At 46.2% G+C, this 14,279-nt stretch overlaps 1 protein-coding gene across 2 annotated transcripts in view; it reads right to left on the reverse strand.

The window, feature by feature from the left end:
* Window positions 1–5,098: 5,098 nt before the first annotated feature.
* PITPNB (phosphatidylinositol transfer protein beta) overlaps window positions 5,099–14,279 on the reverse strand; it is a 61,827-nt gene continuing 52,646 nt past the window's right edge. The window contains exons 9-12 of one of the 2 annotated variants that reach the window (XM_040251364.1): window positions 13,519–13,629; window positions 11,683–11,805; window positions 8,303–8,388; window positions 5,099–7,125 (exon numbers count right to left, since the gene is read on the reverse strand). In XM_040251364.1, the coding sequence (XP_040107298.1) occupies window positions 8,341–8,388; window positions 11,683–11,805; window positions 13,519–13,629 (282 nt within the window). In that variant the 3' untranslated portion in view covers window positions 5,099–7,125; window positions 8,303–8,340. The remainder of the gene's footprint in view (window positions 7,126–8,302; window positions 8,389–11,682; window positions 11,806–13,518; window positions 13,630–14,279) is intronic. The other variant, XM_040251363.1, reaches the window with a different exon arrangement.

The following is a 14,279-nucleotide window of genomic DNA, read 5'->3' on the forward strand; positions in this document are numbered from 1 at the left end:
GGGCCACGGGCCTTAAGATTACCCGCAGCTGAAGACTGCAGTTCTTCTGACTTCTCACCTCGACGGGGCACACATTGGGTTTCTACGTATGTCAGAATCATCACTAAACCTTTCCCCCAAGGAGTTTGAGGGGACTTCCAACCAGGAGGTATGGGCACAGGCCCTCAGACGTCACAGCACCGTCTCAAAGTTCAAGCAGGAGGGGTGGCAAGGGGGACTGGGTGGGTGTGGGTGGAGTGATGCTAGGAAGCCTGCCTAAAGAGGTGGCCTCAGTTTGGACATAAAATGCCACATGGGCGTTTCCTGACATCTAGACTGACGGGGAAACCCAGCACCGTTTAGGAAGAACTGCTTTCTTGGCTCTGAGCACTGGGAAGAATTGGTCATGGAAGTCTGCTCCTAAGTGGTGTCTGAGAACACGAGTGTCCTCAGTGGAATTATCACTGTGGCCGCTCCTTATGCCAGCTCCTTATGTCAGTATATGGCACAGGCGTGGAACCCTGCAGCTCTCAAACACAGGGAGACACAGGGGTGATGGGCAGAGGTTGTGTGTGACTCTGCAGTGGCCCCTGGGTAAGATCCCTGGCGCCACTGCTTTCCGTAATAACACCTAACACAATTACCCTTATCTGGGCCTCAATGTCCTCGTCCGTGAAAGGGGGCGGTAACAGCATCTATTTCGCAGGGTGGTGCTGCTTAGTCGCTAAGTCGTGTCCTACTCTTCTGAGACCCCAGGCACTGTAGCCCTCCAGGCTTCTCTGTCCGTGGGACTTCCCAGGCAAGCATACTGGAGTGGGTTGCCATTTCCTTCTCCCGGGGATCTTCCCGACCCACAGATCGAACCCACATCTCCTGCATTGCAGGCAAGTTCTTTACCACTGAGCCAGTGGTAGTGAAGAATATGGAGGCCATTTACATGTTGTGCTTAGAACAATGCCTGACAGACACTATTCAATGTTGACTGTTTTGGTGGGGGGTGGGGGTGGGGCAAGAATCTAGAGATTGGCAAACTATGGCCCTAGGACCAGATGCCAGCCTACCACCTATTTGTGCAAATAGTTTTATTGGAACCCAGCCACACCCATTCATCTGCACAACATCTGAGGCTGCTTTCAAGCTACAAAGACAGAATAGAGTAGTGCGACAGAGACTGCATGGCCCATAAAGCCCCGAATATTTATGAAATACGACGTGACCCTTCATAGAAGAGATCTGCCACCCTCTGATCTACACGAATGAACGGCTGCTCTGGGCCTGATCCTCAGCCTCCCTCCAGCCTTCCTTGGGAGCAGCCCTATCCTACAGACTGCCTCTCCGGGAAAGATCTTTCTGGAGTGATAGCTACAGAACAGCGTGGATGGGACGCACCAACAGCCCCTCTCGGCAGGTTGAGTGGTCTCAGGGTTTCCCGGGCCATGGGAAGAGAGAGGTGCTCTGAGCGAGCACGCCAGTCATCAGTATTCGGGGCTGCAGGGAGCTGGAGTGCAACGGGATGCCCAGAGGCGAGGCTTTTGTTTAGCACCTACATTAATAAACACCGTAAACCACTCCTCCGTTCCACTTCATGAAGCCCCCTCAGTCTAGAGTGCAAGGCAATTCTGCTATCGACTGATGAGCAGGTGGTGTCAGAATACATAAGCGATCCACGAGGTGGAGATGTGTCACGGTGCTTTACTGCTTCTCAGAAACCCAAGGAGTAAACAGATTCGACCCAAGGTGGAGTGTCACCGACTTGGGGAAAACTCCGGGCTGTTTTCCAGGCTTAGGTCAGGAGCCATGGGGGCCAAGCTCAGGTTAACATGTTAGCAAAGGCATCTATGGAGGGGACCAGATTTTAATTATGGAAAATGTATAGGGCATCTTGTGAGCTTTCCCATGAGAATAGCATTTTGGTTTCATAGGCACAGATGGTATTTCCTGGGCAATAGACACACAGCAACGTAAAAATATGCCAGTTGGGAAGAGTTTAGCTACCTGGGATTATCTTGTATTTTAATACGTCAACAGATTTTGTTAGCACAGCTCTACCCTTCAACTTCTGGTCTGTGCGTGTCCGACTCTGGGTTGGCAATCAGATGGCAAACAGCAGCAACTGCTTTCCTAAGGCTGGAGCCTTTCTAGAGACAGCACCCAGTCCCTTCATACATCCAATGGCCACAAGGTGGACAAGCATCGCTGGCTCCACTTTACAAACAGGAGATTGAAGCTCTCACTGCTCACAGGCCTCAGCGGCACGGGCCTCTGGGGCCCCGGGGAGCCATGCAGGTGTTCAAGCAGGCACAGGGCACCGTCAGGAGCCATCAACTCTCGCAGAGCCCCATGAAGGCTTTCCAAGTGTAGTCCAGCGCTTGGCACCTATGGCCTCAACAGCCAAATCTGGCCCACTGCCTGTCTGTGTAAATAAAGTTTTATCAGAACAGACATGCTTACTTTACCTATTGTCTATGGCCGTTTTTGCCTTGCAAGGGCAGAGTTGAATAGCTGGGAGAGAACATGTGGTCTGTAAAGCCAAAAACATTTACTGTTTGCAGACCCCCTGCCCCAGATGAGAGGCTGGCTCACAGGAGCACAGCTTGCACCAGGATACTTCAGCAGGAACAGGATTTCACAAGTACTTGGGGGCACTTAAGACTCAGTAATCAACTAAGATTTCTGGCTTGGGCAGCACAGCCAGTCATGCAGTTAAGTGATGGGAGGAGAAGGAAAGACTTTAAGAGTTCGGTTTTAGACTCCTGAAGAGTCCACCAAAGCTCCTGTTCGCATCTGGAAAGCGAGGACGCCATGCGGACCTGGAGCTCCCTCGTCTGTTCTCCCCACGTACTTTGTATGCTGAGCTATCAGGGGTGCTACCTCCTGCGGCGGCTGGCGGTCAGGAGTTGATTCTCTGCGAGGAGAAATTTGATCTTATGGTGTTTTTTTTTTTTTTTTTTGGTTATGCTCCCCTCCCCTCTAACCCCAGGATTCAGAAGCAGCCCTGCACAGCACAGGCAGGAGTCCGTTGTGGGCAGGAGCAGCTTCAGAGTCAGACGTTCCACCAGGAGAGGTGGTTCTGGGGTACCACTGACTCCTGCCCGGGAGGAGTTCCCCAGCTCACGTGGGAAGCGAAACGTACGGACACACGAAAGATGACAAGCAATGAGCATTACTAACCGAGGCGGCAGAGCCTGTAGGAGCTGAGTGAGGGGAAGGGGCCACTGGCAGCCACGCTAGGCAAATGGAGGCTGTGTGGACAGTGGGCACTGGGCTCTGAAGAACCAGGAGTCTGATGACATAGAGAGAAGGTGGTCTCGACTGTCTTCCAGGAGGAGACTGGAAGTTCTCTAAGCTTTTCCCTGTCGTTTGAAAACGGCACACTGAACACAAGCCATAGAAAAGCAACTGGTGGGCAACTGGTATTTTTAAAGGTTCCCATCTGAGTCTCAGTGGAGCCAAGATTGAGAGCTTCTGGTTTGCATGCGCTGAACTGCTTTGAACCAGTGTTCAGCAGTGTAATGGAATACTCAAAGTTGTCTACTTTCCCTAATCCAATCTGGTTTAAGAACTGGTTTTGAAGAGATCGTGGTTGCTTAACATTTCCAAGTCAGAAAACGCCAAGTGACCCTGGAAGGGATCCTAGGAAGCACGCCCGGTAGATGCTCCAGGGTCATCAGGACAACCTTTAACCTGTCTTCGAGCACCTTCCTTCCCTCCCTCCAATTGCGTCAAGACCCCAACTGACAATGAGGGCGACTTGAAAAAAATCAATTTTGGACCCACTCAACTCTATCTCCTAACATCCAGTGGCTCTCAATGGTATTACGTCCAAGTCCAAGAACAATCAGAACATTCTTCTTCCACACGGTCAGGAATAGGGAATTCTATGCCGACCCCCTGTCAACTTGACTTCTGAGGAGAAATGGATAAACAGTTGTTAACAGATACCCATTCCAGTATTTTTTAGCTGTAAAATCCCTTAGACAGAGGAGCCTGGTGGGCTACACTCCACGGAGCCACAAAGCTGGACCTGACTGAGCACAGAGCACAGATCATCACGTGACTTTTAGCTGTGGTTTACCAAAAGCCAGGATGCAGCTGGGTAAACAGATGGGACAGGAGGGGGAGAAATGACACGGAAGGGGACACACCGTGTGCTAGAGGACACGGTGCCTTGGCTAACTCCGCACACACCACAGCTGGGCGCCACGGCCCCATGGACAGACAAGGAGTCCGGGACTCGGTGAGGGGTCAGGAGCGGGGCTCCCAGGGACCACGCTACCTGCCTTCAGTCTGGACTTTCGCCTTCTCCTATGTATGACGTGGATGACGTCTCAGGTTTCTTTCCGCCAACTCTCTACTGTCAGACGACGCTGTTGCCTACCTGTTCACACGCCGGTCTCCCACAATGGACCCCGCTCTGCTGCTCACTGGGGCACCTCCAGGAGGCCCAAGGGCCAGCTGTGGAAGCGAGCGCACTGCTGAGCCCACGGGTGGCGGGCAGTGCATGCGAATGCAAGCATCACCTCTGAAGTGAAACACCAAGGAAATCACCTTGGAACACACACACAAGAACACCTTGGAAATACATTACACTAAATCCATCTAGATAGCTGGCCACCTCTCTGAAGGTTGAACTGCTCTAGAATGTTAAGCTGGCACAACGAGAAAAGTTGTGTCTAAAACCAGAAGACTGGAAGTGACGAAGTCCTCAAAGAGGAGATGTGAAACCCAGCCACAAACCAAAAAGCCATGGTCTTGAAATGGCAAAATCCTGAGTACTTTAAAAAATACTATGGATTTTCAAAAAAAAAAAAACAATACCATGGGTTTTCCGTAATTTTCCCCTTAAAAAATAATTTTTTAGACAACCTCTGAGAATAATATATAATCCTTCTTTACTGTTCAGCTTTTAGAGACAAAATTATTTAAGAAATCAAATGTACCAACTTGAGGTGGCATAGGCACACCTCCAGAACAGAGGCTTGCAATAAAAACAAGAAAAAAGATGCTTCCCCAAAGCGACAGTGCTGCACATCGCAGAATTCCTGGAAAACAGCAGAGGCGGTTCACCGTGTTCTGAACCAGATGTGGCATCAGGCGAACCACCACTCAAGCACACAAGTGGCATTTTGTGATCAAATTTATTTTTTGTTTAAATTTCATTTACTTTGTTTTACTGTAATTTACACAAGAGACTGCCAAGTAAACTAGAGACTTTACATTCACCACACATTCCCTCGAATCTCCACAGTTGTTAGAGAAACATTAAAATCCACGCGCCGGGCCGTCATTTCCACGTGCACCCAAGCTCCCAAACGATGCTACAGACGCCAGTGAGAGTTAAGTTCATTAAAAGGAGAAGGCGAGACTCTCTACTTCACCAGATTAGCAATAATCTTCCTGGCATCAGACACTTTGCAGACAGTGATTATGCTCTTGACAAAACCCATCTTACAGCAGTGCCCAGAGAGTGGACGTCGGTTCTGATCCTGAGTACACAGAGGACACGTGCGACGTGGGGTCTGCAGCTGAGGGGACCGGGTGGTGCCACACAGGAGTGACCCTGGACAGCCGTGTCCAGGCCACTGCGATCACTTCAGTGGGGACACAGGGCTTCTGCGGGAAACCAGGGAGCAGGGAGGGCGGGTTTGTCAGCAAATCAGATTACGAATGTGGTATGACCACGGGGCCTGGCGTGGGGCAGGAGGGGTGGGAAGTAAAGAAGATGGCTGGGACCTGAAGGCTTCAACAACAACATTCTATTCGAGCGCCCAGGACTGACAGGAGAAGAACTAGACTTGGACAGAGAAAGATGATAAAAATTTTACCTAGCTATTGTTCTTTTCTTTTTTAAAAAAAAAAAAAGGAAAAAAGGAGGCCAGCAGCTTCTAGGCTGCGTTTTCCCAATGCGTGTTCAGGGAGTGTTCCAATGACGTCCCAGGAGAGCACACCCCAGCGGGTGCAGCTGCGCTGGCCGCGGGCCGGGCCTCCTAACCGTGTGCAGACAGGCCTTGTGCTGCCTCTGAATCTCTTCCTGTCTCAGACGCAGCATCTCCCCCTCCAAGTACATATTTCAACCCGAAAAGAGCAAAACGTCATCACTATCTATGTTCTACCGTGTTAAATTGTGAGGAATCTAGACCATTTGCATAGTCTCCAAGCTGCAATTTCAGAAAACAGTCATTTTAGAAACAAGACTCCATGGAAGTGCTGTACTTCCAGTTTTTCTTCCAGACTACAATCCTATTAATTTCTTCATCAATTTCTGTCTTTGCGTAACAGAAGCCTGAAAAATTATACAGTGTTCTTTTTTTTTTTAATAAATCACAGACCGTCATTTCCATTTTTCCTAGACTTGATGTAGAAAAATACTTGAAATTTAAAATACAAAAATTCAATAAAAAATGGAATTTTTTAAAAAAGGAGCTTTACCTCAGGGGCAAACAAGTAAAAACTGGCCTGTAACTCTCTTTACTAATAGATATTGTCCAATTTGGCTGTATGATAACGAAAATCCAGAAACAAATGATTTAAATACATTCAGAGTTTCATTCCAGATTCCTTGGAATACCAAAAGATTTTTAATAAACTTTCCTGTGGGATTCTGTTGATTATGGGACTAAAATTAAAATTTATAAGAGACTGATTTAAAAGAACAAAAAAGTAATAAAAGGCTATATATATATATGTATATATATATATATATATATATATATCTTGGTCCACAACTTGCCATTTACGAAACATACCAGCTAGTATTACATTGCAGTCAATTCATCCATTAATGGTATTACTCTGATAATTATTAAAATCTGTTCCAGGTATATATATACTGAAAATATTTTCTTTTGCGTTCTTGCTGAAGACAGGTGCAGTACTTTGGAGAAATTGTACTGACCCCTTCAGTATGTCTGTATGTACATATAGACACAAGTGTGTGTACTGGGATCTGCAGCTCTACATGCGTTTTATATACAGCTACAGATTGACTCACACACACAGATATACACACGTAGCTGGGACCTGTGCCTCTGGGCACAGACCCACAAGCACACGTCTGCGAAACGTCAACACTGCAAGACATGGTCAGATTCTTCTTCATTCATCACCGGCTGCACTGGTTCCCCTTACTTGACCTTGATTACGTAACTGCAGGAAAAGCAAGAGACAGTGCAATGTGTTAAAATACAAAAACATACAAAGACACACAAAAAACATTAGACCACAGCTTGTCGCAAATATTCTCTAAGGAAAAAATCCTCAGTGTAGCAAAACTTCTGGCAGACAGTACACCCCAACTACTGCATTTTTAACATTTAATCTCTTGATTCAGGTCTTACTAAGAGCATAATACTTTGTTTCATCAGAGGGAAAATAAATTAGAAGCAGAAATAAATGACAGAAACTCAGGAAAACTTAATGAAAGTAACAATAAATTTTTTAAAAATTTTAAGTGAACACTGAATTTTAAGAAAAGGGCTTTTGGAGGAGCCCTGGTGGAGTTCCTCTACTCTGACTTGGTGCTGCTTTCCTTCAGGACTGAACACCACTTGTTCAGTAACTGAAGAGCAGGCAGCACATGTCAGGGGGCAGCAAAGCAACAACAGGTGAGAGGACCACTCTGTCTTGTCATTTCCTCAATAGACACCATAGTTCAGTATTAACAAACAGCAACAGTATACTGCCTATTTTTGTTTACCCATCCTGGTCTTAACATGTGGGCTAGAGTCTGATGTTCTCTTTTCTTCCCTATAAGAAAATCTCTTATCTGGCATGTAAATGTGTATGAACAAAGTAACACCATACAAATATTTCACACTGGAAATGAAAACCAGTGTATTTACACATATTAAAGCTAAATGTAAAGATACCTGAAGAGTCAACATGAAGGAAGGCTTCCTGGTATTCAGAAAACATTTCAAATCCAATGAATTACTGAGACTGACCCTCATGGCATGGGATGAAGGATCTTTGATTTTAAATGCTTTTACATGTTTCCTTACTAACCACAAAAGGTCCTAGTGAGAAACAGGTCAGTTAACTGGCTGTCGATGGGAAATGAGCTGCATGGTGAGTGAGTGTACTTGGCAGCTGGATTCTAACCTGCAGCACTAACTTGGGATTACTAAAGCCAACCTGCTCCACAGATGAAATTCTTATACAACAGTAACTCGTATTCACTGTCAATGTCTGAAATATCTTAAATTCTCTTAAATTCTAAAAATTAAACCACATCTAACACACTGTCTCTATTCAGCAAGTTAACTACCCATTACCAAAAAGGTTCTGGTGTTTAAGCATCCTTGCCACCCAGGTCTTCACTTACACAGTTTGGTATTGTCTCTGACCCTACAGAGGACTCATCTAGACATCAGCAGCCGACGTGCCTCGGACGGAACCCTTCTTACGCATCTAGATGTAAAATAAAATCGTGAGCTGCTGAAATCACAGGCTCTACAATGGGTTAGTAGGCAAAGGGGGAAAAGACCTTGAAGAGATTGTGAAGTGATTGCTGCCTGTTTGCAAGCAGATATCCACGTCAAAAATGAAGTTCTGAGGCCATTCTAGTTACCTTGATCTAAAGAAAATCTTGCAGAAGGCTTTTTCTTCTTACACAGCACAAAAAAACATGTTAATATCTATTCTCGGAAATAGGAAACAAAAGCCTGCAGACTGGTGACGTGAAATTATCAAAGATCGCCAGGGTGAGCAAACTGCTCACCAACACAGTGTGAGAAAATGCCCTGATGGTCTGGTTCACTTTTTCACAGTCCTTGGACCAGAGAGGAAGCCGTGCGGTGTGGCCACCTCTGGCTTCTGAGACCAGTTCTTCACGGGAAGTTTATTAAAGGGCGGGAGGCGAAAGAAGAACAAGAGCGCACAGGGACAGTGCACCGAGAAACAGGAACACAAGGATGCTTCACAAAGGACAGACGTTCACCCCGGCCTACAGACGACTCGATGAGAAAATCAAGGAAGGGGTGGACGGGAAAGGAGCACACGCAATAAGCACGTTTCTGAAGCTCAGCCCCTCCCACCACCCTCCCCTGAAGGGCCAGGAAGAACAAGCCTAAGGCTGCCCTAAGTATTCCTTCAGTTGCTGGGCCTAATCTCAGTGTTTCTCTGTGGGATGACAAGCACGGGCATTCCTCTCATGCCTGACCTCTCGAGATGCTATGCCTTCTCTCCAGGGCCAAAACCCATTTGAAAGAAATTCAATTCTTAAAATATTTGAGAATTAGGAAAAGAATTACAACACATCAAATTCTACCATCAGGTGTCAGGGAAACAAGACCTCAAGGAAAGGGGAAATGCCTCCGTAGTGAAGAGGACGTGGAAATGTGAAGCACTCTGGGTAGGCACTCTGGCCTGCAGGCATGCTGCTGCCCAGACTGAGAAGATGCCCGCAAACCAACCGTCAGGACTCAGAGCAGCAGCGACGTGATGCGGAATAAAGCTGTCCCTGGTGACCTAGAGCGAAATAACCCACGTGGGACTTAACATTAAGATGACTAGCACTTCACCCTGAAATCTCACTTGAAGTATTTTTGAAATACTTCAACAAAGAAACCGCCATGGACTCCCAACCCTGAACCAAGGACAGGTTACCACCCACTTTATGAGGGAATTTGTCAGTTTAGGCCACATGGGTACAATCATGATGCTTTCTGATAAGCTGGGTTTCCGTGTGACTACCTATCTTACACCTTCAAGTGCAATTCCCAACTCACGAGTGACAGGTGTGCCTGGAGACGCAGCTGGGCCTGCAGGTCTGCCACAGGTGGGAGACAGTCACCACCTCCTGCCGGCGCTGTGCTCGGGTGTCTGAGACTAAAGCGCTCACAGGGAAGCGAGTACACCCCGGGGAAGAGGCGGCCTCAGCCGTCTGCCCGAGGGCTCCGCCCGCTACCCTTTGGCCATCATCACTCTTCCTCGTGCTACGAGTGGGGCCTCAGCACAGAAATCAAAAGAAAGCCTCCTTCCTGAGAGTTCAAACCAGTACAAGGAAGTCCATTTTTGGTTTTCTAACTGGTGCTGGCAAATCCCTTTTTGGAGATGCCAAGGCTGTACCGTAAGCTTACTAAGGATGAGGGTGTAATCCTGGTCTTTCTCTTCTGTGTTCAGCGGACACCCGCAGCTCGGAGGGGCTGGAGGCAGAGCTGGTGGCTCTCTGGAGCCTGGAGCACCCGGAAGGAGTGGAACCAGGCAAGGCGGGTGAAAGGGGCCGAGACCGTGCAATGGTGAGGGGCGCTGCTCAGAGAAGGGCGTCTGACTCGAGAGAAACAGCGCGGCAGCTGTGGGACAGGCATCGCAGGGAAGACAGCATGCACCTGTGGCTTCCTCTTGCCTGCTTAAACATCCTGCTCGGGGCCAGCCTAAACCACGGGCAAGGGACAGCCTTCTGTCCTAGCCAGCCTACCACCCCGCTCCAAGACCCAGACTCAGAGCCGTGCTGGGAAGTGTGAGGAACTGAGGTTGGCGAGGCCTCTACTGGCTGGCCTACGAACCAAACCCTGATTTATGTTGCTACTATGGGGGAAACATGTTCCAAATTTCAAAACTGAACTTAAAAACTTTTGGAACAAAATCCATTCATAAGCTGGAGGCTGCTTAAAGTTTACTTTACATATAAGATAAGGTTAAAACATTTTATTGCCTTATAGAGAAAATATGTGCTGGTCCTCTCAGGTTTGTCTAAAGCTAATTAGAAGCAGATCTGCTGTAATCACCAAAAGTAAGCAATTTTAAACACAGATTCTTTACAATGCTACGTGCCAGACAAATAGATTTCCTCCTGTGCCCAAGAGCCTGATTTTGCTGCCAGTCTCCTGTGATTAAATGGAGCTCCTGCCTCACACACCGGGCGCTCGTCAAATACTCCCCTCCTGCCTGAGGGGCTTCCCAAACCAGGGCTGCTGGCAGCACTCTGGATGACTGCACGGAAACCACGAGCCTTCGCTGGACATTCCTCGCGTTCGTCTTCCCCGCGGGGCCTTACTTTCAACTGAGAAGAAGCGCAGCCCAGAGCAAAAGCAAAACCAGACACAGGCAAGAGTAGGGGGGGGAAGAACCATCCGCTCTGGGAGAAAGGGGGTGCTCGCGAGCTGCAGGGCTGGCTCACAGGTGTGAGGAGGAGCTAGGGTGGGCTGCACTTTCTGAGACGCAGCCCGCAGGCCTCTAGCCCAGGGATCACCTGGATTTCTGCCCCAAGCTTGTAAGAAATAAGGAGTCACTACTGGTTGTGGGAAGGAGGAGGCTTCTGGAGTCAATGACAGTACCACTAGCTTTCTTATCTTGGGTATAGAAGCGGGATCTAGGACTTACTATGCTAACGTTAATAACCTATTGTGATAATAAAATGACAGAGGCAACTTGGCCTAAGTTAAGTGAATGCCTAAAAGGACTGTGAACCAGGCACCAGCACAGAGAACCAACATGTGCAAGAGATTACAAAACCACTGGACATTTTATGGGTAACAAATTTTAGATCAACAGAGTTCTAGGCTACTTGCATAAAGATGCTCAACAAAAGAGAAATCAGAATAGAAGGATATTAGTGTCTAAGAAACCAGAGTTTAACAAGGATACAGACAGGAAGAAATGGCTTTCAATTACACTTTCCCTAATTTTACATCTAAACTTATTAAGCACGGACACAGTTTTAGAAAAGGGAAATCAGAGAATTTCCACAGAATGAAGCCTTACTGTTTCTAGTTCTTTCTGAGTTTCATCTTCCATTCTCCTAATGTCTTCCATTGTCAGATCAATCCACTTGTCAATCCAACAAAAAAGCTGGCGATGAAAGTTTGTAAATATCCTTTTTTCTTGCTTTTAAAACAAAAGAAAAGTATCATAAGATGGCAAAACTCTAACATTAAAAACATTTTTTGTTTTATATGCCCCAGTTAACCCATGAAATGACATATTCTTGGCTTGAAAAGACCACTGTTTCAATTAGTGAAAATCTTAATTCCATCCTATTAACATTTTGTAAAGCAAAATAAAAAGAAAAATCTCCCTGAGAAATGTGAAAGGATTCTTCTTGCAAGGCAGAATGATTTGTCAGAAAGTGAAAAAAACGTGGTGGACGAGTTCAGATCCAACACGAGCTCCTGCCAGACCCAACTTATTTTTACATTTTTCTAATGTCAATGACCTAAGGTCAATTTGACTTCTGCTACAGAACCACACATTGTCATTTTCTCCTGCAATTCAAAGAAATACTGTGAGGCAGAATACAACATGTACTGAAAGAAGAGTCTTGGGTTCTTCAGAGTAAGATGTTTTATTAACTTAAGAATTACTACATACTCTCCATTAATTTTCCTACTCTCCATTAATAGAAAATTAATTACTATTCCTATTAATAGTAATATATATGTATGTATGTGTGCATGTGTATGTGTGTGTGTATACATAAGATTAGTGACTTTAACGTATGTAATTCGTGGCTTTCACTGCTGGATTATTTAAGTTTTACTACACTTTCCAAAGAAGAGAGAAAAGTGCAATGAACAGTGAGTACTTTAATACTTCTGGACAATCTTCAACTTAAAATTTTTTTTCCATGAACAGAAGGGACCTCATCAATTATATGCGTAACTTCTTTATCAGAACTGGACTGTTAACCAATTATTCTGATCCAAGAGGAAGAAAGAGAGCCAGTATTTAGAATGCCTACTGTGGCCAACTGCAAGCAGGCTTAGGAATAATAAGTTTTCAGCACTTTAAGATCCTTTAAAAAGAAAAAAAAGTTACAGCAGTTACAGTTTAAAAGTAGAAGTTATGGTGAAACTCAGATACAACTAGTTGTAGGAAGTTCCAAGATAACACAGGGGCTTCTAAATAATGACAATGGAGACAATTCACAGACATCTATGAATTATTCACGCTACAGGAAAATTAAATACCAAAGAAACTTTCATATTCCTTACAAAATTATAATCACAAGTATCTATGCAACTGCAATTCTCCCCTGTCTAGATCAAAACACTTGTGTTACTATCTCCTGAATGAAGAAGACATAAAAAAGAGGTAATGAGAACCGGGATCCTCAGATCATGTCACCGCAGGTTCAGTGTAACCATTCTCAGTGAGGACCTCCGAGGAGGACATCCCACCAGAAGGTGCTAAGTTCACAGAGAGCACTGTCTGGAGAGACCCGCGGCGGGGGCCGTAGGCCCAGTGGGAACAGAGGAGCCTCAACAGCAAGGCCTGGCCTCTCCCTTCCAGCAGGGGCCGGGACCCAGGTTCCCTTGGGGAGATGCAAAGGGCTTCCCACAGAAGAGCTGGGCAAACCATCAGGAAAGCACTTGGCTCAAAAAGAATGCTTTGCTCTTCCCCAGAGAAAGCCCCTTAAAACCTCCACTGGTATGTGATTTTGCTGTTTGTAGGGAGAAAAAGGAGGGCAGCAAGGCATTATAATGGGACAAAAGTTTCACCCAAGTGAGAAGGAAAAGGTGGTGAGAGAGACAACACCCCACTAACGGCTACCTCCAGTCTTAATCCATGCTTAGTCACCACGTTTGGGACAGGATTTACCTTCTGGATGAAGTTTTCTACCTTGCTCTGCAGGCCCCACCACTTGAATTTGATGGTCACCAGCTTATAGGCACACATCTGAGGACAGTCAGGGTTGTTTGCCAGCTCCTTCTGGATGAGGAAAATAAAAAATGGGAAATCGTGACTTGAGTATTTAAGTCTTGATTAAAACTGACTGCTCTGTAACAACATCACAGACATCTATGAAGAAAATCACATCGTATGTGTTTAATTCGGGTACCTGGGAATCTGAAATCATTTTAGCAAAAGCAGCAGCATTCCCTTGCTGCCGACCCTCCTTCCACGGAGCAGGCTACTTCCTGGTTCTACAATTTAATAGGCACAGCGCTCTGCCTCAAATCACACTATTTGGATTTCACATTAAGTACCAAATTCTATTCACATCGTGTCAACAGCACGCCTTTAATATGTGGAGGTTTTCATAAGGCCATTATCGCACTCCCACCGTGGATGTGCTGGGGCCTCCTCCATTTAACTGGGCCTCAGTAAGAACACCATGAGGAAGTTTGTCTTTTGGCTCTGGCAAGCGCAGGGGCACTGCTGTTAATTGAGGTATTTTCCAACCAAATGAGGGGACATGAAAAGGTATGTAGTAGCAAAAATCATCTATCATTACCAAGTATTTGGAAGCAAATTCCAGAAAGCAGGACTTTGATTTCCACAAGTAATTATATCTCATAGTTTACATGTAGTTGAGAGTTAGGGTAAAAAAAAGGGAAAATAATGGGGGGGGAGCAAGG

This window comes from Oryx dammah, unplaced genomic scaffold, assembly GCF_014754425.2.
Source record: "Oryx dammah isolate SB20612 unplaced genomic scaffold, SCBI_Odam_1.1 HiC_scaffold_12, whole genome shotgun sequence".
Lineage (NCBI taxonomy): Eukaryota > Metazoa > Chordata > Mammalia > Artiodactyla > Bovidae > Oryx > Oryx dammah.